Source organism: Xiphias gladius, chromosome 10 (assembly GCF_016859285.1).
Source record: "Xiphias gladius isolate SHS-SW01 ecotype Sanya breed wild chromosome 10, ASM1685928v1, whole genome shotgun sequence".
NCBI lineage: Eukaryota > Metazoa > Chordata > Actinopteri > Istiophoriformes > Xiphiidae > Xiphias > Xiphias gladius.
Window position 1 is genome coordinate 3,355,976 of NC_053409.1, and position 26,910 is coordinate 3,382,885.

At 39.9% G+C, this 26,910-nt stretch overlaps 1 protein-coding gene across 1 annotated transcript in view; it reads right to left on the reverse strand.

Annotated features, from left to right (window-relative positions):
* The window catches only part of bcl11ba (BAF chromatin remodeling complex subunit BCL11B a), a 54,861-nt gene extending 41,072 nt beyond the window's left edge, over positions 1 to 13,789 (reverse strand). Inside the window, exons 1-2 of the mRNA XM_040136449.1 lie at positions 13,615 to 13,789; positions 2,814 to 3,302 (exon numbers count right to left, since the gene is read on the reverse strand). Coding sequence (XP_039992383.1) covers positions 2,814 to 3,302; positions 13,615 to 13,669 — 544 coding nt within the window. The 5' untranslated portion in view covers positions 13,670 to 13,789. The remainder of the gene's footprint in view (positions 1 to 2,813; positions 3,303 to 13,614) is intronic.
* Between the last annotated feature and the right edge of the window lie 13,121 nt (positions 13,790 to 26,910).

The window sequence follows — 26,910 nt, forward strand, 5'->3', positions numbered from 1 at the left end:
ACATATTTGGAAGGAAAACAACTGTATGAGGCCTGCACCAAAATAACCAAAGAAATCACATTTTTTATTAAATGTGTCACTATTTACTCTTTAGACAAACTTGTATTTCTTTGCCTATTTGTGTTTGTTAACTGTATTTAATTTCATTTTACCTTTCACTTTAATCTATTCAATTTACTCACTGCTAAATGCTAGTTCATTAGGGCTAAGGTTAGGGATTAATTTTTATTTTTGTATGAAGCATAATCCAGGTGTAGCAGGACATCTAGAAGTTCTGAGTCAAAGGCAATTGGATTGCTGTTTTATGACATCTAGATTTTATATTGTAATTCATTGTGCAAAGCACCTTGGGTTGCTTTTGTTGAAAGCTGCCATAAAAATAAACATGGCTCGCTTTGGAAAGGCTCAATATCTACAGAGTTTGTCCAAACCAGGAGGGAGTCAAACAGAATTTTGGCTATTTCCAAACAGTCTTCAGTCTTTCATACGCCATGTTTTTTCTAGTATTCTAAGAAGGAGCATGAGGCTGTATAAAAGTCCCAGGTTAACCTTTCAGGATGGATTTTTTCTTACCCTGAAACTATGAATATGAATGGTAACCATCAAGATTTACTGCGTACCATCATATCCAAACAGAGTGAAACCCAAACAGTACTGGAAAGTAAACAGCTGTCTGTCTTATTTCATCTGCAACACACCGCATGTCAGATGGGACAAATGTTCTATTCTATATGTGTTCATCTTTGAGAAGTTGTTATTTAGCCATTGACTTGTTGGTAATTTTAGCACCTGCTGGATGTTAGTGAGTACCTGCTGCCAAGCACTGAGCTGCAGACTTGTAGTTTTACAAACAGTGACCTGTAGGGAGGCAGGACAGCTGAGAGGAGCTTTTGTGGCAGACTGAATATTCTGCTCTTCCCCTCTGGCTTCTTTATGAGTATCTTGACTGGTTTGAGAGATAACTGCTGCTGCTCTTCCTCCTGCAGCTGCTCTCCTGCTAAAATGCCTCTTTACCTAACTGAATGGCGGAGAAACTAGCCTCTTTATAATCCCCCTTTCTCTGTTTTCCCCCTCCTTCTCCTCTCATAGTGTTTTTTTCCTCCTTTTCTTATTTGAATTTTAATGAGCTTTTCACCTTTTTAAGCAGATGGCTTAGGCTGGATTTCTCCATGAAAGTCAGGGTGAGTCTCTGTCATGTTTTGCACAATTTGTTTCAACTAGCCAAGTCCTTGAGGGGGTTTAGGGCTTTGATTGGGTAATGTTTCTGTCTCTTCCCTCTTTCCCTTCTCTCTGTTGTCCTTTCCTTCTAATGGAATGAACATTTCTCTCTCTCTGTTGCTGGAGAGGATGGCCTATGTCTCAACAGCATGCCTCCACAAAAGCTGAAAATGCACATTCATGTGTGTTTATGTTATCTTAAAAAAACGCAGTATATTTAGTTTGATGAAAAAACTGTAGGTTTGGTACTGTCCCAAACACCTCACCATCCCTCCATATAGCCCTTCCCTCCTTTCTTAATAGAATACTTCAACATTTTGGGAAATATGCTTATTGTTTTTTTTTTTTAAAGTGAGATGAGAAGATTGATACCAGTGTCATGTCTGTGCTTTAAGTACGGATCTGAGACAAAACGTGGTTAGCTTAGCATAAAGACTGGAAGCAGGGGTAGACAGCTAGCCTGACTCTGTCCTTAAACAAGCCTGCCCACAATCAAAAGTTCACAAAATAAAGTTCACTGATTAATACACTGTATTTTGTTGTTTAACTCAAAACAATAACAAATGTAAAAACTACAATTTGTGGTTGTAGAGGGAATTTGGGGGGACGTGCTGGAAGTATTTCTTGGTTAACAAGAGTTGGACGCAGTGAAGGTGTGAAATATCCCGGTTGCCAGGTTTGATGCCATCATGCTTCTACAAAAAATCAAAACCTAAAACCCGTTCCCACCAACTGTATCTGGCAACCTACATTGCAGTTGGGAACACTGCACAAAACATGGAGTTGAGGGCAGCAACACAGCGCTGGCATATTGCATACAAATTTTAAAAAAGGAAAAAGAAGTGGTCTTACCACACTGGTCTCCCCATAAATCATTGGAAAATTGGTCGCTCCCGTTTAAAAGTGAAAACACAGTGTAAAAACCAGAATCAACATCTTAAAGAAAGTCAGAGTTTTACTTTTACGATGCAAAAGCTTGGCTTCTAAAGGGGTGATACCTCCAATAATAATATATACATATTTTTGGCAAGTAGCTCAAGCCATTTTCAGACTATTACAGAAAAACATCTTTGACCAGCTTTGCTTTCCCCAAGCAGAGTTATACAGAACTCAGATTCCATATGCTGCTTTAAAGGTGTCAAGCTTCTCTCATCTAGAAACAAATCCCATCCACCGTGAGTGACAAGAATTTCAGCTGCTTTTTTAAAAATTATTTTTTGCCTAATCTGCTACATCTGGACAAGTGGATAAACTGTTGTTTGTCAAGAAATAGATCCAACATACTCCCTTAAAAACAAAATTTTTTTTTAAAGTTTTCACACAGTTCATGTTCGGGTTAAACAAACATACCACATGTTAAGACAACCTCAGAGTTTGTGGCAGGTGTTTGAACTTTGGATAGAACCAGGCTAGCTGTTTCTGCCTCCAGTCTTTATGCTAAGCTAGGTTTACCAGGTCCTGACTACAGCTCTGTACTTAACACACAAACATGAGACTTATATTCATCTTCTCACATAAACCTTAGAAAGAAACCAAATAAGCATATTCCCCAAAATGATGATCTGTCCTATGCAGAGTGTGTTCATCATGCCTACCTGCCGGTACATTTTCCTGCTTGGGGCAAATTCCTTTGGTAGGCATCCTCTCTCCCCTCTCACTTCCTTCCCCTCCTCGTCCTACCTCCTCCTCCTCCTCAGGTGTCACCTGGATGCCGATCTCAACTGGCTCCACCACCTTCCTCAGCTCCATTCGCTGGCCGTGGTGATGAAGGCCCTGCAGAGTGGGACTCCCTCCTCCTCCTCCCCGGTCTGTCATCTTGTCGTAGCAGCCATTGGCGAGAAGCGGCGTTTGGCATTGCTTTTTCTTGTGCTCAATAAAGAGGAGAATGTCTCCCAGCGGGAATGTCATCTGGCAGTGGCCGCAGGTCAGCAGGTCGTGGTCTGCGTGGAGGCCTGGTGGCAGGGCGTGGACCAGGCTGGGCTCCAACGGGTGGGATGGTAGGCCAAGCGGGTGGGAGGACAGGCCAATCCGGTGGGGGGGTAAGGAGTCAGAGAGCAGGCTGCCATCTGGATGCTCAACCTCCGCTGTCCAATAAGAAAAACAGAAGAGACATGTCAGATAATCTAACACCTGTACTTGTGTTTCAGTCTCACAATTTTTTAGTGAGACTTGCAAATGTGGGCGGGAATCTTATCTAGCTGTAGCAACACTCTGTCTGTCATCATTTAAAATGGATGAAATGAGAGAATATTTGTATAATATTAATTTTCATATATGTTTTTTTAAGTTAAACAAAAAATCTGCTAAGGCTGCCTGCATGGCACTAATGTTACTTTAACGGACATGATGCTTGCTTGGGAAGCAGTGGTACTTACGAGTATCAAATACATGGCATTCCAGGAATTTGATCCCATGTTGCGTAGAAAAATGTTTCAGCATATTTATGTGTTTCCACCCTGACTTGAAATTAACATTTTACAGACATGACAGTTTTTCCCACAGGTTGAGAATTTACTTGTGTTGGTGGGTGGTGCACCATGGGACCAATGTGCATGCACAGACTCATGCAGTTTAGAGGTGGAGAGTGTAATCCAAGGTTATTTTCTGTAGCTACAATTTATAGACATCCCCTAAATATCTCACATGCAGGGTATTGGTAGACGCTAGTTAGATGGCTGTGCACAGAGAAGCCTCTAGACCCCACTCAGTTACTGCAGTGCACGAAACTTAGACAGGTCTGTGGCCAAAAATTGGTTAGTTTGAAAAGAGTGAAATTAGGCGTTAAGTTGAAAGTGGATGATTTTATCTATTTGGATGGCCCGCTGAAGAAGAGCCTATGTATGGGAAACGTTGCATTACAGCTAGCGCTGTCGTCATCTTTTTTCATGAAATGAAGCCATGCCTTGGACAATTTCTTCCTCTCCACCATGACTCCATCTGCTTGGCAGGTTTCCATCTGCGTAGACGTATGAGTTTGACATTATTGTTTTGCAATGCACAAGTGTCAGAAAAACTGGAACTGGGTCTCGATTCCCAACCCTAATGGACACCATGCTATGAACATTAAAGTAATACAAACTGTAAATTGATTTGAGTAAGACATTGGTAAAAGTTCCAAGCATTTAGTTCACGAATTAACACGTTTATTTAGGCCATTATTCCTACTTTGGATGTTGAACCAAAGAGCTGTTTACTGCTGTCATAAAGGTACATTGCCTTCCTTCCTGAGCAGCTGAGGAGTTTTGCTGGGAAACAGCAGTCAGACAGCAGATGTGTTGGGGAATAACAAATGTAAAAGTTTATATGAACAGGCTTTAATTGAGGGATTGGTTTAGATTACAATTTGTGAAGGAGTGAGGAGGTCTGAAAGAGACTGGAGAAAATAAGTGACCCACAGAGGTCAACAGGAAAAAGAGTAAAATTGTCATCATCATCATAATCATCCTCTATGTCTTTCTCTGTTTCCCTCTCTCTAATACAAGATGATGGATTAGCAGCAGGTTGGCCATTTGTCTCAGCCTCCACATTAGAAATGCACATAGATTTGGGGTGTCAAATGCAGATGAAGGCTCCAGATGGAGCTGCCCAACTCACTGCACACCTGCGTTAAGGTATGCAGTGAGGTAAGCTGATAAGCTCTCTGCTATTCATACTGGAAAAACTTATATGACCCTCTGAATACCTTTCAGATATTCACTGAATGTCAATAGTTCCTAACTCTTTGTGCAGGTCATAAGTTACACCAAAGTAATTTTACTGATTTTGAGAGGCTTAAGTATCCTGTATTTTCTCCGAAAAAAAAACAAAAAATTAGAGAAAATGTAATGATCTTGTGAGCCCTCAGATTTATTTGGGGGATGCCAGTGGGGGTTTTGACCTCATGGACAGGTACCACTGGTGTATGTAATATAGTTCAGATTAATAGATAGTGTATTATTACTTGTTGTGGTGATATAAATATTAACATTAGTGCAACTGTTAATACCACTGATAAAACTAAACAATTTGAAAAACAGACATAAAAAATGAAAGGAAAAGCAAAGAAAAAAACACATGTATATATACAGAAAATACATACATGCAGATGTATACACTTATGCTACCAAAAAACATATACACAAAAATAGGATGCAAATGTTATTGCTTAACTTAAAATATAAATATATAAAGAGGTTGGTGGACAACATAACAAATAAATTAACAGAAAGTTTCTTAAAGTGTATTTAAAAACTACAAACAATAAAAATAAATTATTAAAATATTAAAATAAATCACAATATAATTCACATAGTAATAATAATGATTATAGAAAATCAAAGTATAAAATACAATAAATTCCATTATTTTTTGTATGCATCTTAATCATTCTCATCTTCATAATAACAAAAAAAAACTGAAAAAAAAATAAAATTTTGGCTAAAGATCCCTATTATTATTATTTATTTTGTTACTACGGCTACAGGAAGCATGTGTGCGAGCAGGTGTACAATGTTAGAGCTGTGTCAGCCTATATTTCCACACACCAACTCCTCCACCCCTCCATCATGTGTGTATGTGTTGCATGTTTGTACTGAATGCACCGTGTTTGTATCATGTTTGTATGTTCACGCGTGTGGATACATGCACACATATGCATTGTGTATGTGTGTGTGTCTCTGTGGCCTGTGGTTTGCAGCCATCTGTCCTCCACTATTCAAATGAACAGCCATGAACAGTAGAGTGTGTTTCTTAAGTCATTAATACTTGAGAGAATAAAGCCAGTGAGCTGACCTGGAACAAACACACTTCACAGTTACACTGACCCCCGTAAACCTGAATTAATCTGAAAAATGAACAATTATAGAAGTATGATTTTAAAACCTGGCAGAGACACCTCACATACAAAGCTGATTTTCTGTGTGTTATGTGAGTGTGTGTGTGTGTGTGTGTGTGTGTGTGTGTGTGTGTGTCTGTGTGTGTGTGTGTGTGTGTCTGTGTGTGTGTGTGTGAGAGAGAGAGAGATAGTTGAGATGTACTGATCGACTAGAGCAGGTTCAGGTTCTTCTGAAACCACAAAAGTATTAATACATTTACACTTGAATTGTGATATTTCTGTTTTTTTATAAACATATTTTAAGTACCACTATGTTCACAGCAGTGAAAGCCAGTTTCAGGAGATATTCAACGACTGCGTCAAAAAATAGTGTGCATTTGACTATGGTTTATTCACCCATATTTAATACACACAGATGAAGTCAACAGTGTGTTTGCAAATGACAGATGCAAAGGAAAAAGCATCACTTTGGCAAGATATACCTAATAAGGCTCAGTGAGTCAGGCAAGAGCGCTAATAGGATTTCATTTAACCGGGGTTCAAGAGTAACAAAAAAATCAAAGAAAAAAGGATGTCTAAAAATGAACAGCTCAAAAATAACAATCTTGACTAACCATCTACACTACCTCCAGTAAGGTTAAAACAACAGGTGTTTGGAGGACTAAAATACAGCTTTTGTCTTGTGTCGAGGTCGGAAAGGCACTGCTTTGAATTTCGGTTGTCAGGGAGAAGTTTCCTCCAAGAAGGCTACCATCTCTGGGGTTTAGCTTCCTTTGTTTGTCGCCTATCACTGTAAATGTGCTGTTAATCCATCTAGTGCTTTCATGCTCTCCACACAATCATCACATTATATTCACAGACACAAATGGGATAGCATATTAGTAGCAAGCTGCTTCTCAAATATTTGTTTTCCTCTCTCTTCAACAGTTTTTTTTAATGATTTGACAATATTTTACTAGCATCAAAACTTTCCCTATTTTGACTGATCAAAGCCTGAAAATTGTTTCCAGAAACGAGAAAACTTGTGCCGGATAAAAACCAATGATAATGGTGTGTGTGTGTGTGTGTGTGTGTGTGTGTGTGTGTGTGTGTGAGTGAGTATTTGAGTGTGGATGGAGTCAGGAGCGGAATAAAAGACCTTTCCATTCCAGTACTGCTGTGCTTCTTACTGTTTCCTTCACCACATACACTCACTCACACACACACACACACACACACAAAGTAAACTCACACACAAACACACACATGTAGAAAGGAGTTGGCACACACTCACAAAATGCACAAACACATACACAGCTGCAGCATCACAATCTTTCTTCACCCACTAAGCTACTACCACACTCCAACATTTCGCCGATCCTGAAGAAACTGACGTTACCACGTACTGTATACACATGCATGCACTTACACAGCTGGGTCACTACAGCTACTCTGTCTTACTACCAGGGACGTGGAGGTGAAAACTACTTTTTTGGAAAATATGACTTTTATTTTTAGAATCTGAAGGCTTTATCACAGTTATTTCCCGGTTTTCAATTTGCTACTGAAATCATCCAAATGCTTCAAGTAAATAGCATTTTGGTAAAGCTGATCGCCGGCAGCAGCGATGCTGCACACATACATACAGTATGATGCTATACAAACATGATGGTGATATTAGAAGTGTGAAGGAAAAACTCTGATTTGTTGAACTGATAGGCCACCACAGAGACTCTTAAATTCAAAACATGACTTAAACAATTTTATAACCGGGAAAGCGACTTTCCGTCCATAGTCAGTTTAATAAATTTCAGGGTTAGGAGTGATAATCCAAAAGATCTATTAATCATACTTAGGAGTGTTTGTGATGTATTTATGATTTGTTTATTTTGAAAATTTTCTAGGTTCATTATAAACAAAGAAATTAATCTTTCATTACATATACGACTGTTCCCTTTTAAAGATTATGCCTAAATATAAGCAACAAACTTTACCCTGAGATTTCAAATGTGTTACTCTTATACTTTTGTATATGTGTACATTGTATTGTGGCATTGTGTTGGCACAGGTGTGTAGATGCTACTCATGTAATCACAAGGTCCCCAGTTTGAGTAATTGTTGCATGTCATCTCGTCAGTAACATTAGCTCTACACAGATATGACATTTTTGGTGTGTAAAACATAATCTCATATTCAGGCAGAAATAGAGTAAGTGTTTGAGAATAAACCTTCCACCATTATGACTCACAGCCTATTTTCAGATTTGACCCAATTTCAAATGAAAAACCTGTTTACCTCAAAGCTAATTCAAGTTCATCACAAGATAAATCCCCCACTCTGGTCAGACTCAGGGTTTACCGTGTTGAGCCAAAGACACATGGATCAGAGGCGTATGTTCAAATAATTCTACACATTTAGTGTAGTGGCAGAGAGTTCAGACAAGAGGAGGAAGGAATGTTTGAGAGAGCACAGAGCCACCTGCCCAGGAGGTGCCTTGGTGGGAATGCAGCGCTCCTCAGAAACAGCACGAAAGCTACAAACAGCAGAGCAACTGTGTGCCTGCAGTGCTTCCTCCCCAAAATAACAAACCAGAAGTTGAAGCATATTTCAAGTGGCTGTTCAATCGTGTAAAATATTTTATGATTTAGCTTAATAAATAACCATCAACAAATGAATACTAGTGTGTAACTCAAGTTCATCTGCAGAGTTTGTTCTCTTTATCACACACAATTAGTTTAAAGCAGTTTACAAAATATAATTGAACTTTAAAGGAAAAGAAATTTAGATCTTCAAACCCAGGTGCAAAATTTACACTAAAAAACAAACCAAAAATAAACTTAAACTAAAAGATAATTCACACTCCTGCATTATATCAACACACTACAGTATATACACACAAACATACTAATACTGACTGCTGTAGCTGTCAGTCAGCCACTGTCATGAATTTACAGTACATGGTGTAAATTAAAAGTGTGACAGAGAGATAGACAGTCAAGTACAGAGTATGCAGGTGTTGTCAGTTAAGAGGTGAATGTGGTCTTTCAGCAATGAAGTAATCTGATTAACACACACATACACACACACACACACACACACACACACACACAGCAGTTCATACTCTGCTACCCCTCTCATTGGCAGAGGGAGTGCAGCATTGACAGCCTGAGAGCTCCCCCTAGCAGGAAGAGAGCGAGAGACACATAGAGATAGACAGAAAGAGAGAGAGAGAAAAGGACAGAGACACAGAGAAATAAAGAGAGAAGAGAAGAGTTTGGGAGAAGGTGGGGGCTGAAGGGCAAGCGACAACACACAGCTCACCAAGCCTCAGCTGAGCGAACCAACTCTGGTATGCAGGCTATGGCAGGCTGTGTGTGTGTGTGTGTGTGTGTGTGTGTGTGTGTGTGTGTGTGTGTGTGTGTGTGTGTGTGTGTGTGTGTGTGTGTGTGTGTGTGTGTGTGTGTGTGTGTGTATAGCAACATGAGATTAGGCATGCTCTTTGGGAACTGAAAACCCTTGTCTTGAGGATTCATAAACACACACATACATGCACACGCATACACATGCATACACACACCTTAAAAAGTTTTATGTAAAATTTCCAACAAAACTATTATTCTTGTTTTTCTTGAAAACAGGGATAACTAAAGCTAGCATTTTAAACATTTTCTCGCTTGCCTATTGTGGTGAATAAAATTTAGTTTACACCGTTAACAGCTTTCAGGAATGACATTTAAAAATTTGATAGCAATGTGACTTTCCAGAGACTGTGTCTGAGTTACTCTGTATGATACACAGACCTCACTGTCAACAGTTTTTATAGGTGCTATCCCTTTAGTTACAATTAAAACTGTTTACAAGAAGAAAAAATTATTTGTTAATTAGTGTGAACTGACCTGTAGTTGTAAAGAGGACATTTGTCAAAACAGTGAATGACTGGACAATTAGGAATATCATTATGTACTCATTCCAATCAGCTGTGACACTTATTAAGATACTACATTATCATTTATGGCATTTTAAAAAAAGCTCATCTACAGAATGCTTCGGTGCATATTTCTCACTCTCTCTCTCTCTCTTACAAAGACTTAGCCCCAGCAGGGTGCATGGCTATTTGACAAGCCAAAGGGAGACATGCATCTCAAGTGGGTGACTGCAATTTACAGCCCCCCCCCCCCATGTGAGACTACAATGAGAACTCTCGTCCTGTTTGCCTCTCTTTACACTAAGTCAGCCTCTCGGAGGAAAGCTGAGGTTATTTGCAGTAAATGAGAAGCAGAAGGCATGCCTGCACCTTTGAGTGTAAACTGTCTCGGCATGGTGACACCAAAACACACATAGTATCTGCCTGACAAACAAAATATGTAAATTTCCTCTGATTAATCTTTCCAATGTGTGGAATGTAGAGAAATTACATCAAATTCTTGTGAAGATTACCCATTCAGGAAAGATTGTTTGATTTTACCATAGCAGGAAATTATTAGGAGAGAATGAATTAGGAGAGATGGTAAGCGCACAGTGCTGGATTTGGTGCAGCAACAGACATAGTTACTGCAGAAGAAGACAATTAAAGTGCAAATTATTATTCAGTGTTCATGGAGTGTACTTAATAGTTGATTCCAGGCCAAACTGTGATCCCTTATTGATACTTTTTTTAAAAATCTGTTCTCATCACAAAAAAACAGATGGAAACAAACGGAAGCAGATGGATTAGGGGGGAATTGTTAAACTTTAGGACAAATGTATGGGATGGAGATTGTGCTAAAAAGGGCTGCAACTCATTGGGGAAGATGTCCCTAATATTTTCAGCACTAAGTGTAAGAATGTTGCTTTACGACCGAGGCCAAACTGCATTCAAAAAATCAACTATTTTAACCTCCAGAAAATTTCACTGTCTCCAACACTTCCTCCCACTCAGGAAAAGATATTGAAAGACAAAAGAGGTGGATTAACTCTTGTTCTTCTCCTATTGAAATCTAAAATTCATGCACAATGTCACTTTTTGGACTGTGTGATGCCTCGTGTTGCAAAATCCAAATTTAAAATGTTCCAATTAAAACAAAGGTCAAATGGATTTCATGATCTGACAGTTCAAGAAAAATTACTCAGAATTTGGTGAGGGGGGTTCACATGTGTTCATTAGCATATTGGTTTGTGTTGATCTCTACAGAAGCGTACATACATATATAGATGTGTGTGTGTTTGTGTGCTCAAGCCTACTAAATTGGAGAGCATCTCTTACACAAGAATTATGGAATGTATATCATAAATCAGACAGACAGTTCAGACCTGCTCTGAGGAAACAAATACCAAGCTGCATTTTACACTTCACATACACGCACAAGCACACACAGAGTGAGAGTAAAGAAGCTTTTACACAGTGCAGACAGGAAGCTCATTTATTAGCCTTCATCTGCATGCTCGTCTTTCCACATCTTGTGACTATCTGTCTACCTGTCTGTCTACGTGTTAGTATGTTAATATATATTCTCTGCTCTTTGCTGCAGAAGCCAATTTCACAGCAAAGCATGCAGCATGCACAATGTGACCCATTTCTAAAAGTAACTGAGTCCACACTGCAGGCCTGCATATGAGCTGCGACACACAAGTTGTACTTCTGTTAAGCGAGCAAATCTCTACTTGTCAAGAGGTGATTTATTCCATATGCAGTGTCTTTAGCTCTGTGTGTGCCTCTGTTTACAACCATGTGGGCTGACAGCACACCACTGAAAAGCCAGGCCAAGCAACAGAGGTCGGAACCTATAGACAGTCCGGCAGCATGGCCCAAAACCTGGGCACAGACACTCAGCATACAGCTAGGCTGAGTCTCTACTGTAAACATGGGTGTTATATTATAGGCACCCAGCCACCTAGGTGCACACTGATACACTGTAGTGTAAGCGATCTGATCTGGCAGGCTTCACAGAAGACAAGTCTCCCCAAATAACCTCCAGCTGGAGGGAAGAGAGTAGTAATATTCACCAAATGTAAATTCTTGATACTGAGCTGCATCTTAAAAATCCTTCATTTAGACTTTGTCATTTAGACTCAATAATGCAAATCTGTGAATTAATAACACTGGCTTTTAGTTAGATTGATCTCCTCACTAAGTGTTTCTTACTAATATTTTCTGCTTTCACTAGTTAAAGTCCCTGTATGAACATTTGCTTCTCCTGTCAAGACACATCAGCATGCACCCTGCAGCCACATCAACTGGTAAACCTGAGGCCATAAAAATTATATCACTGCTGAGAAGTTTAGCGGCAAAAGTGTCAGCGCAAAAAGCTCAAGAGTTTGCGACAAAATATAAGGGAAGCCATGCGTTTCCTCTTTCAATTCATTTGCATAATTTACGTTTGATTTTATGTTTTTAAAAAATTTCCTTTTTTAAATACAAATAACAGATTTATTATCTTATAAGTTTTATTTTCCACCAATAACCGCCTTGAAGATTATATTAATATTTCACATAAATATAACTCTCATTTAAAGTATTTTGACCTTAACTGCCGTAACTTATATTCTGCACAAAAGTCCGCGAGGGAAACCCTTGAATTTTTCACTGTCAAGACGTTCAGGGTCTTGAATAATCCAAACCCAGAATTAATATTACAACCAGGGGGAGTATAAACTTTGCATCCATGCAGCAGAAAACACGATGAACGGGACTAACTACCTAAACTAAACACCGAGAAGTTGACATGACGCTTGAATGTGTCTATTAAACATTCAATAACCTACAGGAAAAGAAAATAACCTTGATGTGTTAAACCCCATGCGGAGAGAAGAGAATCCTCTCTAGTTGATTTAATTCATGATCATTTCTCTTTACGGCAGCTGGTAAGAGAATCGAGTTTAACAGTTGTCTGATGAGTCAAAATAAAGTCGACTATTGGCCTTTTTCTTGAAGTGGAAAATGAACAGAATTTATTAGAATTAAATTCTCGAATTCATAAGTGACTTATTTTTGTGTGTGTTCATCTTAAATGAATATAACAGCTGCTGTTTAATGTTGATCTATATCTGCCTCTGAAGGTGCGTCAAAGAGTAATAACGGATTTAAATTGGAGGTATTACAATTATGTTTTATTATCAATTGAAATTAATTGTTTTTTTTATACCTAATGACACAGTTGTTTCTAATTTCATGAAAACAAAAACTGTAATAATAAAGAAGTATTTTCTCAAAAAAATACCAGGACGGATCTCCGACTTAACCGCGAGCTTCTTTTACAGTAAAAGTCCAACACGCAGCTAAAGTATTTCCTCTCTCTGTGCTCGGTGTGTTAATTTTTATTCCAAATTATAGAGGGTTATTTATAGACTGCAATGATCAGATAAGTAATTTAAGGCCTTTATACAATTTTGTCAATAAATTGGGAGAAGAAAAAATGGCCTTCAGGGAGCACTTTGGCAAACTTTTATGTTCCAAGTTTGAAAATGCTCATGTCTACGCACCGAACATCCAGGGGAGGAAGAAATTTTCAGTGTCAACTGAGATTTAAACAACAACAGCAATAATAATAATAATAATAATAATAATAATAAATAAATAAATAAAATAAAAAACTAATCCTGTGCTGAATTTTTGAAAGTATACTTACATGTTATTTCTCTCTGGGACAGGTGCTGCGGGTTCCCCTGCTTGCGTCGGGACATCGCCCTGGCATTTACACTGGCATCGCCCGGAGAGCGGCGCTGGAAGGGTCGGCTCTCCTCCTCCTCTCGCTGCTCCTGTATACCAACCGCAGTCTGGCCCCAGAAACGGCCACTCACTGGCCACCCGAAACTGACCACTCTGCACTGGCCCCAAATGTGGCCCACGAACTGACCCCTCCGCGACGGATCAGCCTCCAGCGGGCAGCGGCTCCTGCGCTCTGCGTTGAGCGGCCGTAGCGCAGCGCTGGGCGTCCGGGCGCTCGATCGGAGCTCGTTGCCAAAGTGGTTTTGCGCCTTCCTTCTTCAGTCGCGGAGGTGGTGAGGGAGGGGGGAAGTCCGGCACTGCTTTCCGCTGCTTTCACACCATCTGTCAGTGGAGAGTTGAGAAAGGAGCGCAATGGACTGGAGGGGAAACGCGGGAAGGCGCGGAGGTCGGCGGCCAGCTCCTGATGGTAGGTCACTACCTGTGTCCACTCTCCGGCCACCTTGGACACCACGCGTCCCTGTCCAGAGAAAGCTGGTGAAGGGACGCCAATTAACGTTGGAAAATGTGTATAATAGGGATCCAATTTTCTCCTCTGCACTTCACTGGGTGTCGCCAAGTGGTGGGCACTTCTTCTGCTGCACTGGCAGTGCCAGCCAGGCGGGCGGGTTAGACTTTAACTCTTCAAGTCAAAGTCCAGTGCTGTTTTGAGGACAGGCTGCCACCCGCTTTTCTCTTTGTGCTAGCTGCAGATTCCTGCATCCCCGGGCTGTGTGCGGGTCTGTGCGGCTCTGTGCGGCTCTCTGGCTTCTACAATAGGATAAAACTCAAGTTCAAGTGCGGACGTGACGTTCAGTCTGCGGTGAGAAGGAAAAGTGGAGACTGAAGAGCACTGGGGGCGACTAGTGGTGGCTTTCACATACGCTGGCAACACACACACACGCCACTCTCACACCCTCGCACACACTCGGGCGTGTGGCGCGCACTACGGCAGCGGTCAGAGTCTCCGCCGGTGTCCCATCACTATTACAACGGGATTTATTTGTGTTAAAGTGTGACCTGAGGGGCTTCCTTACCTCGTCCACAGGATGCTGGACACTTTGCATGAGCTTTGCATGCAGGCTTGTAGTGTGTCATTATGTGCCGTTCTTTACACATTTCTCCCATTTGCTGGATAGCATGCTTACATTTCCGTGATGATTAAATATTGTTTAAACTTAACATTTAACGCCTTTGAACCACGTACATGTGCGCGTGCAGACGACTTCACCACAATAAAGGCCAGTCATACAATATAGTATGCTCCTTCTGAATGATTTTAAGTCACTCTTTTTTCACATTTAAATGCGCAAAAATATAAATAATCAATGTTTTTTAATGACTTTGATTGACCAATTGAATCAATACACATTTTTTATAAATGGACCATATAATACATCTATATAAGTTTCATCAGATCTTTAATTCATGTAGCCGGCTGTATTTTTATCAGACTCGGAGTCAAATTAATGCGTCGTTTCGGTCTAGATGAGCGCACAAATTTATGGATCGCACATATCAATCATATTCACTCATTCAAATCATTTAATAATAACCTGCGTGTAGCTTGTAGTTTATGAAAACACACATCATTCTTTCTGAATTGTTTTGTCATATCAATTAATAATGTAGCCTAAGTGGTATAAATATCAAACAATTAAGAATCAATTTAGGCGTTCAAAGATGTTAGGTTTATAACAGGGCATGTCTGTGACCTTATGGTCTCCTTAGAGTACTAAATTGACTTAAGCTTGAGTGGAAGATGAAAATTGGAAGTGTTTAAGGTCAACAGTCATTTCCAGTTTTCAGTAGTTAAAATATTTGCCATACTATTTATAAAAAAATTAATTGTATTTCCAAAGTAAAATTACAATTAAAACGCAAAACAAGAGAAAGCTGTAATAACTGCCACGCACACATCTCCATCACACAATCAAATAAAGGTAACGTTATTGGCACTGTGTGTGTGTGCTTGTACATTGAGTGTGTGTTTGTCAGTGGATGCAGGCTGATGACGGATAACTGGTCTGGTGACAGAGAGCTTCTCTGCATGCAGGCTGCTGACTGCCTCTGAGAAGGGGGCCAGGGTTTAACAAAGAGGCAGGTACAGTGAGGAGCATCTGGTTTTCATCCTCACATGTCCCTGTTGGAGAGGAGCAGACTCAGAAGCAAAAGTAAAATTTGGTGACTTGGAGAAACATGTAGGAGTGTGTGTGTGTTTGTGTGTGTGTGTGTGTGTGTCCATACAGATAGAAAATTGTGGTAGCCGAGCAGTGTTCATATTAGAGGAACCTCTGTGTTTTTTAAGCAGAGGTTTGAACCAGTGACCAGTCAGCCATGACTACAAACTACAGCTGCCAACTCCTTCATCCCTCCAGCCACATCTGAGCTGGATTAGCTGCTATCACATTCCAAAAACCTTTCTCCTTTTTTCTCTTCTTCATCTGTATGTCTGCATTTCAACTTTGTGGCTCCTTCTCTATCCTCAACCCCGTTGCTTGCAAAAGAAAAGGGGAGCTGGGGGGAGGGTTTCAGGCCTGAGGGTTCTTTTTATCCCTCCCTACCTCGCATCGAGACAAGCCTGTAGTTTGTTCCTGGGCCAGGTGTTGTCAGAGTGGCAGATCATCCAGCGAGAATGCCTTTCACCGTCCCTCATCCACCCGGCTTTGTGTTTGGACTTCTTGCTACTTTTCCTGCATCGCCTCAAGTGCTGCTACTCCTCTACTTCATCCTACTTCTTCTTTCTTTTTATATATCTTCATGGGGGCTCATCTCAGCTGCTCGGGCTGTCTCCCAATAAGCCAAAAGCCTCTCCTCATTTCACCAGTATACTGTAGGAGGACATAAATAGATTTCCCATGCTCATTTACAAGAAAAAAGAGACGATGGCAGGTTCGTCCAAATGTCTTTGTTGCGCACATAACAGAACACCCACTTTCATTTGGGAGGGATACATGCAGCACTTTGTCACAATAACAGCCGACAGAGAGCATTATGTTGAAATGTAAATCATTGTCATTTTTAAGGCGCGACTCAGTGCCAGTGATTTTTTTTTTCATGAAGACATGGGATTAAAGCTGCTTTGAACAGTTTGGCGGATGGACGGAGGGAAAGAAGAAGAAGCTGTCTTCATTGTCGCTCATATTCAGTCTACACACACACATCAGGGATGCCTCTAAACTAAATTTTCAGGTCCACACGGTTATCAGTTTGAGCCCTGCTGATGTTACAATAGGTTGTAAATCATTTCTTATTGCAGCTATAATGTTTTTAAGGTGCAATGTTGCCGTTTTGGACCATTTTTGTGTCATCTAAAGCTCTGAAATCTTGATTATTGTGGAATCATGAGTGCTTTCTGTGTGAAGTGACACTCCAGGCCAACTTCACTACCCGGATGTGCTCCTTCTCCTTGCAAGCTGATTGGCTCATTAGTCAGACAGGCGACAGGTGCATCATTCCCACTGTCTTATTGGACGTTTTTCGAAGACGATTTTTCACTTACAGGCCATCAGTGTGAGTTATAGTGAATTGCTCCTGGCATCCTGCTTTTGCCCTTCCTTCATTTGCATATATATATGCGTCTGTTTGTTTTAATGTTAATACTAAATAAGCCTTTTTTTCTTCCCCCCTCCTACCACCGATTGCCTCGGCTAGGCAGTTAAGTTTTAATTAGAGGGACATGGAGTTGTCCTTTAGAGTTTTAAGATCACTTTCCCAACAACTGTTCGCCACTAAACTGCTAATATTGATGTTTATGTGTTCAGATGTATGCTGGGAGATAAAGCAGGATGTTGGGAGAAACAAATCTTCACAGTGAGTTCACAATGTTACAGAGAAGCTGTGATAAGAATGCTTAATTAAGTCTATTTTTAAATGTATCAACATTTTTTACACTAAGGCTTAGCATCAGGCCAATCAGAATCATATTAGATGTAGAGATTAGATGTATCTGATAAATACTCTTTTAATTGAGCTACTATTATTTGTAAAATTGAGCAAATTCCATATGATAGTGATGAAATGCGGTTGAAATCTCGAAAACAAAAGCTGGAAAGTGAAATTTTAGTTATGAGCTTTTTTTTTGTCAAATCAGGAAGAATATTAGCTGAGGTTCAAAGTCCATGGATGACCTTGGAAAACGCATTACAGGCTCCATTTAGTAGCCGTACCAGAGTTTTAAATTTTATCACAAGCTTTATCAGATGCTAGTGTTTGTGGAGTTGTCATGGAATTGTAGATGTGAAAGTTTCGATTTTTTTTTTCAGGCCACTTTAAGGACTTAATTTTGTCTACGTGGGCCTAAAAGTTGAGGCTCAAAGTTCATTCTTGACGTTGGAAACAGACTTTAGTGGCTGAAGAAGCTATAAAGTGGACCTTGTGGTGAGACTGTTTGGTTAAAAGGAAGAATTTTAGTTTTTGCCCTGAGTAAAACTATATTTAAAAATAGCATTGCGTATAATTTGTACGCAATTTTTTTTTTTATTTAAACATTTCTTTAATATTTTATTGAGTTAAGATTGAAAAAGGTTAAAGACAGAGGTATTATATTAAATTCCAGATACAACTTACATGTAAGAGACTCTTGTTTATCAGTGAGCAGCTGACAAGTCCTCTTTAACAGCAACCAAGTCTTAATGTCAGTATCGTCCATTAAAGGGATCATTTTTGTTTGTATCCAGTCATCAGTAATGAAAAGCCGATTAGAAAGACAGGTGTTGATGTGATGAGCTCCTTGCCGCTCCCAGCTGAACGTGATGGCCCTCTCAGACCCGCAATGCAACACCACCCTCTATTGGTTAGCCACTGCCACATGCAAATAACAAGCCCCTCTGTGTCATTGGGACTGTGTTGCCCTGTGTATTAGTGTCTGTACACCCCTTTGTATTATTTTATATGTGTGTGTGTGTGTATGTGTGCAGAGTGAGAAGCATGCCTCCAGTGGATTTGCACGCTTTTCTATTCTGGATGTCCAAAAGCCTGTTTGAATTTACGTGTGTGTACAAATGATTGATCACTCCCAGGGTCTGCTCTGCTTTGTATTCTGTGTGTTTGCCTACACAGTTGCATGCTGTCCATTATTCTGATTTCAACACTTTACATACCTGGATTAAACTTCTCTTTTGGCGTTGTAATGGTTTATTAAAAATAGTATTCAGTGAGGCCCATTATTACAGCTTGTGAATAAAGTTAAAGATAGTTTCTGCATGGGCTGAAGAGCGAGCGTTTGAGGGCTAGCAGAGAAGTGCAGAAGCCATTAAGTACAATAATGAATATCAACGTTGAAACTATTTATTGTAAAGGGAAAATGCTTATCATAGATTTATTAAAAGCAAGTGAGCAGGAGCACTGCACTCACACTACCAGCACAAACACTGTCACACAAACACATGTGCATTCTCACTTCAAGACCTTTTACTCTCTCACTCTCACTTTTTTCCTTCCTCTTCTCTTTTCAAAGAGATTTATTTTCAGAATCATTAATTCCTCCACAATTATACCAGGGGTTAATGTATATGTTGTTCATTACTCATATAAGTCTCATATAATGAGGCAGAGAGAGGAAACAAGAAAAAGAATGCGTTCTCAACTCAAAATAATGTATCCTAATTAGCTTTGCCTTCAATTAGAGACTATAGATGAGCAGGCCAACCCTCCAATGGCTTCATGCTAGTTTTTATACACTGAGCGAAACCTGGAGCCACATTCACAAAGTGCTATTAATAAAAAATGGTATTTTAGAAATTTAAAGTTAATGCCAGTAGAACAGGGTTTTTTTTCATTAAACGTCTTGTTTTTTTTTTGCAATAATTATTTATAATAACAATGTAAAGTCAACAGGGGAAAACAAAACATACAATTATGGAAAGTAAATATAATATAGGGAAGAAAACAAAAAAAAACAAATACAATTTTGCATTCAAAGAAGAGCAGTTGTGAGGTATTGTATTGTACATATTGTGTATATGTATCAGTTCATCATATGAAGGGAACTAAGACTGCACCATCATGAAATCCAAAAAATCCAAAAGTTGTTCAAAAACACTGAAAAGTGTCCATGTTCCAATATTTGACTATTGAAACTTCTCTTAATGTGAGACCAACAGTGTTTGTTAACGTAGCTCATCAATGCTTTTATGTATCATGAAACAGCAAAATTACAAAACAATGAGACAGTTGTTCTTGGTAGCCTCTTACCCAAGAAATTGATTAGTTGTGAACATTTTGTATAGTCCAACAGTAACTGGACACTAAATTATTTATATAATATTAAATCATTTATAATATAAATATATCTTATATATTATATAATATGTAAAGTTACTTTATACTACTTTTAACTGATTCTGTCCTACTCTTTAATGTTCTTGTTCTTTAATGTTAATGAAAAAAGGTAAACTCTTTCCATGTTATCTGGTAAAAATGACACTAATACAAGTGAAACATGAGCTTTATGTGGCCGGTGTAGACGTTAAAATCAGAGTTGCATATTTAAGTATAATTCTGTGTATTCTTGGTAACCGCCCTACGCATTAACACAACTGAAAAGACCAAAAGCAAAAGTGTTTTAGTCTGTCTCTCACCACTGTCTGACTCCCCTCCTCTGTCTGTAGCTCTCAGCCCGAAGCCCATTGGTTCCTGCTGAAGATGTACATCTTTAAAAACAGCTCAAAATATATAGTTTAATATTTAGATATGGTTAGTGATTTTCTAAAACAGCTGCTCACTGTAGTTTTATCAAGTATTACTCAATCAGGAGGAAATAGTGCATTTGTTGGGGATTATTTTCAGCAGCGCATTAGTCTACATTTGGTCGTGAGTATTTGGGGTAGCAGGAAAGTGTATGTGGGACTGAGTCAAACTAAACTAAAGTGTGTGTGTTCATGGTGATGAAGGAACATGTCAACCAGGTTTCAGTCTGCACATGGGATTTGTTAACAATGAGAAACATATTGCAGATTTATCTATTCAATAGTCTAAAACCTGAAAAGCCCCTACAAGTAAATTAACTTTTATTATTTTCTATAAAATCTAATGGGAGTAGATTGATGCTCAAAACAAAATAAAAGATGTATAGTTCACCTTTTATAGGTCGATATAATGATTATAAAGTGACTGCGAAGGGTAAACACACACTGTCTATATCATAAACTGGTCTTAAATTCTAAACCTAAGCTTGGTGTATAAATGTCAGTGCTATAACAATTGTCATCACCTTACTGCCACACTGACAGTGGAAATGTAGAGAGGGGTAGAGCCAATTAGTGCTAAATTTAGCAGTAATGGTAGAAAGCTGGAGCTGTGGGAAGTCCAGCCCATCAAAAGACAAGCAGTTAAATCACTGCAAAGTCCTGCCATAGGCAGTTCTGTGTCACCTGCAGGCGGACTGGTCCAGTTTAGGTCCCCCCAGCCTGGCAACAGTCTGCCACGGGCCAGTGGCTGGTGGCTATGATTCTTTTGCAGTTGAAAAATGTCAACTGAGTATGACTAAATCAGGTTTGCTTGGCAGCCGGACGGCGGTCCTACTTCCACTGGAGTCCCTGGAGGAAGCCAAGAGAGTGAGCAAACAAACGAGCAGGGGAATGCACAGCCCAGAACACACACACACAAACACTGGCATCTGATAGAGGAACACGGCGCTGCCAAAGCTCTGTATTCACCACAATTAGCTCTGTCCTCAGACGCTCATCCTAAACCCAGCAGTGGTGAGCCAATTCCATGCTTTTGTTTTAAAGAAGCTCTCATATCCCTTTTCTTTTCTAGCACTGACATGACTTTTGGCTGTCTAACCCAGAACTTTGTCCACTTGTGGACAAAAAACAACAATACTCTGAATATCCAGAGCCAAATCAAACAAATATCTCCCCCCATTTTTTTTTGAGAGGACGTTAACTGAGGTTAATTAATGAAAGATGATAACAGATAATAATGATAATATGTAATCTCATTGAAACTGGTTCTTTCAAGAAGATCAAGCAGGAGATCATGGTGGAACAACAAAGATACAGAATCTCATAGTTTTGACAGATTTTCAGGAGGAAATCGAAATGAAATACCTACAGATTCCATTTAGGCAATGAAAGCAGAACAATCTAAATCCTTGTATCTGCACTGCAGGGGTTTGGGGTTCAATTTTGGAAAAATAAAACATAATGACATAATTTAGTCTTAGTGAGAAAAGACATGCAAATAAACACAGCAGTGAGATGAAGGCAAGGTGAGATACAGTGATGTCATGAAAAAGAGCTGAAATGATCAATACTGAGGAAAAGGAGTTGTAAAAATGTTGGACAACACACATACACACACACACACACAAACACACGCACAGACACACACTGCCTACATTCACTGTTATTCCATGTAAATGAAGCAGAGGTTCAGTTCTTATCAGGCTGAACCGCAGCTGACTTCTGTGTCGGGGCGTTGAGAGATGGAGCTAAGCCTATCCATCACTGCGATGTATGAGAGAGAGAGAGAGGGAGAGAAACAGAGAGACAGACAGAGAGAGAGATGCAGGCAGAATTTGAATTTTGAATTTTAACAATACTGAATTTATGTAATATACTTGAAAGTTTAACATGTCCCATAACAAAAACAAACAGGATAAGAAGCCAAAACAGACATCAAATCCAGATTCACAGAATCCAGATTAACTCAGCACATTCCTGAAGATCAGTTCATTCTCCATAACACAGCAGAACATGTCTTTATACACCAAACACTGGAAAATCATTCTAGATCCTTCAGTCTGTAATATTTCAAATTTAATTTTATACAAGCCCTTAACATTTTGATAAACACAAAGACAGCTTTGTCATCTGCAGATCTCTCTATTCTGTTACTTCTGTTGAGATACACGGTCATCTTAGCTCTTCCAAGAATGAAAAGACAGAGCTTGCATTTCTTTCTGTTTTTCTGAGAATACTTGTAAACAAGAATGAATATCTGCTTAGAAAAGACTTAACCAAACAAACCAAAAAGATTCTCCAGCATTGTGAACAGTGGCAGCATATCGACAACAATCCATAAAGCAATGAAAAACTGTTTCAAGATCAGTGCAGAACGGGCAGTCACGGTTAACAGCAGGATTAATAACAGAGGTAAAAGTACTAAAAGCCAGGGTTCCATGTGGATTCCTCCCCTGCTGGTCAGCAGCTTTTTTCATCAATGGTGTTTTATACGGTGCTCTCCATTCATGTCCAACACTGCCACTCAGACCTAAGTGAGCTCTCCATGGAGTGTCAACAATCTCTCCAACAGCCAAAAAACACCACAATGGTAACACATCTATCAAGATATATCAGCGTCCACCCACAGCAAAAGATAGAAAAGACAGAACACACTCACACTGAAACACAGCCACTCCCAGCATGCACTCAGAGAGATAGACACGGAGGGAGATTTTGACTTTTTATACAATTCTTATTTACACCACATTATAAAAAATTACCATTCCCATCATCTATTTCAATATAAACTGGTGAGCTACAACATTTAATTCCCAGGCGTTATTACTACAAATCCATCAAATCATTTACGCAAAACCCCTCCCTGCCACACACACACACACACACACACACACACACACACACACACACACACACACACACACACACACACACACACTTTTGGGGGAATTACATAGGCTTGCGTTAATTTTCTGGAGACTTAACCTAACCCCAACCATAACCACTAATTGCCTAACCCTAACCCTTACCGTAACTTTAACCACTGACCCAAAATCATCTTTTTCCGAATTGGGGACATGACATTTGTCCCCAATTGGACAAGCCATCCCCAGTGAACTGGTCTTTAGTCTGAAATTTGTCCACAAAAGTAACCTTAGTCAGACTCTCTCTCACATACACACACACACACACACACACACACACACACACACACACACACACACACACACACACACACACATGTTTAAGCCATAAGAGGTTAAAAAATTGAGGACCAGTGAACCATCTTCCTTCAGTGAACATAAAACCTGTCTGATCCTCCACAGAGCCCTGCAAGAGTCTAGATTACTGGTCAAGTTGTAGAAACCCTGCTCTATTCTCAGACAAGCTACAACCAAACCCTTAAGACTGCACTACATCAGTCCAGCCCTGACCTGATCTAATTCTTCCTGGTATTCCAGATTGTTAGCTAAGGAGTTCCACCCCTTCCTGCAGTACTCTAAATAAGTCCACTAACTGAAGACAAAAGACCACTAAATGCTCTAATGTTTCCCTTTGTGCACCAAAATGACAATCCCTCTCCAGTGCTTGGATCCAGTTGAGCTCTGTGTCTGTTCATGGCTATTGATCCATGTATAATCCTCCACTGGAGGTCAGCCATTAATTTTTCAACAGGAAACTTATACAGGACCCTACACCTGCCTTTACGGGTATAGTCTGAAGCAAAAACTTCACTCCACCTCGACTCCTTGACTTCAGCCAGAGAGCAAAGGTTCAACACCTTCACGCAGCTCTAATAAAGTTGCTTCTATCCACAAGAGGTGAAACCACCCAGCACTGGTGTTTTCAGGGAGAGAAGCAGTCCACTCTCCTCTCGCCATTCATCAACAGAAGGACTAATGAAAAACATACTGTTGTCATCAATCCATATTGTCATCATTCCAGTGCTATAACACAATTTTCAGCAAACGCTTTCAGTGGCACAGACAGGGACAGCTAGACTTCCCCCACAATCCTCCTTATGAGTCTGGATGACCTGATGCCAACAAGCTTCTCCATTGATGCTCTTGTGAGATGGCCCAGTTTAATGATGCCAGCCTCAACACACTTAGTCCTTAATGTGGTGGAGGAAAGTGTGGTATTTGGAAGGAAGTCATTATAAAACAGTAGCTCCCTCAAAAGGCCAAATATCCAGTCTGTGGTCAAGAGTACATGTGACCTTCAGTGTCTTCCAGGCGTCAACCACCAAGCTGTAAAAAGGTGTAAATTCAGTCAGGTCAGCTTCAGATGATCTCAGCAGAAAATGCTGTTTATCCGGCCCAAGACGGCCAGCTTTCCTAAGAAGCAGTAGGGCAGGAGCCAACCAGCAGTGACTGTAGCCATCTGTATTCTGAAGGCTGAAGTTCTGGACAGAATGTCTATAAGTCCTTACTGACGCCCTCAGCCAGTACTGACCAGACCAGAAAAAGTTTACCAGGAGCAGCTGCACCTCTTCCATGAAGCCTGGCAGTCACACTTAAATGATGAGTCTGTGCCATAGAGATAAGGCAGCCAGGTTATTGACTATCAGAGCCATTTCCCTGTAGGACAGTTTGGGCAGCAACCATTTTCATTTAGACAACTTCGCTTCCAACTTCTCCAGAACTCCCTCCCAGTTCTGCCTCTGAAAGTCCTCACTTCTTAAGGATACTCCTAGGATTTCGATGCCCCTTTTTCCCTTCCTAAGGTTCCCAGGAAGACACCAATCAGAGTAAACCAAATTATAACACAATGTAAAGAAACCTATCTGAAACACTGGAAAGAAAAAACTAAAAGCCAATGTAGATTAGAATGTTATTTGTCCTTAAACAGAGATTATGAATTAGTAGAAAATCTCTTAACACTCAGAGATAGAAGCCAGAAGCAGATCATAACCAAGTATAGGCTCAGTGACCACAAATTTACAATTAAATGAAGAAGACACAAAAAGTCATGGCAACCGAAAGAAAACAGTTTATGTGGTCACTGTTCAACAGGTGAGGCTGAGACAGAGATGCACTTCCTCCTAAAATGTAAATCATTCAATGAAATAAAGACCATTTACTTTAGCCAATTCAATTCTGTAATTCCATATTTCAATGAGCTGAATGACATCTCAAAATTAAAAAATACTCCTAAGAGAAGGACACAGGGCATATTTTGTTGCCCGGTATGTATCAACATGCCACAAGCTGAGGGACTGTGAATGACCTAGACACACATATACACACACACAAATACACATGCGCATATAATATAATGTAAATATATAACTAATATATATGTATGTTGATCTTGGTGTTGTTTTATTGTATATATTATTATTATTGTAAGTATTATATTTTATTTATATAGTTGTTTTATTGTATATTTTATCGTATGTGTTGTATTTTGATGCTTTGGCCACAATGTTTGTTTTTTTTAAAACTTTCATTCCATTAAAGCACCTTTGATTTGAGTTTGAGTGCTCCCAAAGCTCCACTGACCCATCAAGCAAGCCTCACTTTCTCCCCAATTAACCCTGGCTGAAGAACTTTTTTCATATATGACAAGGCTAATTCCTCGACATCTCCCAGAGGCTGGATAAACACATTAACATCATCAGCGTATCCTGATACAACAACAGGAGGGCTCTGAGCCAGCTCTGTCAGAGAAAGACCCCTCAGCCCGTACCTCAAAATGCACAGAAGAGGCTTGATGGCCATGCTGTAAAGCTGGCCTGAGATGGGGCTGAATATCCCTCTCCTAATTGGCACAGGAGAGCTCCACCCTCCGCCCACCTTCACTATACAACAAGCTTGACTGTACAGCAGCTTTCCCAGGACAGGTACCCTTCCCCAACACCAAAAGACTTCAAGGTAGAAAAAAGAAAAGCATGATCAAAAGCCTTCTCCTGGTCAATAGATATGATACTAACATTGATATTATATAATTTACAGATATCCAACAGATCTCCCATTAGAAATAAGTTATCCAATGTAGACCTGTCTGGAACACAGTAGGACTGATCTGCATTAATCAATGGTTCAATAAAGATTTTCAGTCTGTTGGATAAAACCTTGGAAAGAATCATATAGTCTGTGCATAAAAGAGCTACTGGTCTCCAGTTTTTTAGAAGGGCAAAGTCTGCCCTCTTAGGCAGCAGAGAGAGAACAGCACAGGATGCATGTCTACAGGAAGCTGGAAGAATCCCTTTTTTTAAAACCCTATTTAAAAATGTCAAGAAGGTCCTGTCCCAAAACACTCCAGAAGTGTTTAAAAAGGTCTGATGGTAAACCATCTTTTCCTGGAGCCTTGCCTGACGCCATCTGAGACACAGCAGCGGTCAGTTCATCCAGAGTTATGTCTGAGATTAAGGTGTCCTGATCCTCTGGACTCAGCTGAGGAAGCTCCTGCAGAGGCTCTGCAGCAGAATCCACCTCACAGCTGTCTGCCCTGAACAAGTATGTGTAGAAGTCCACTGCATGCTTCCTCGTCTCAACTGGATCTGTATTCACCTTTCCATCAGGGAG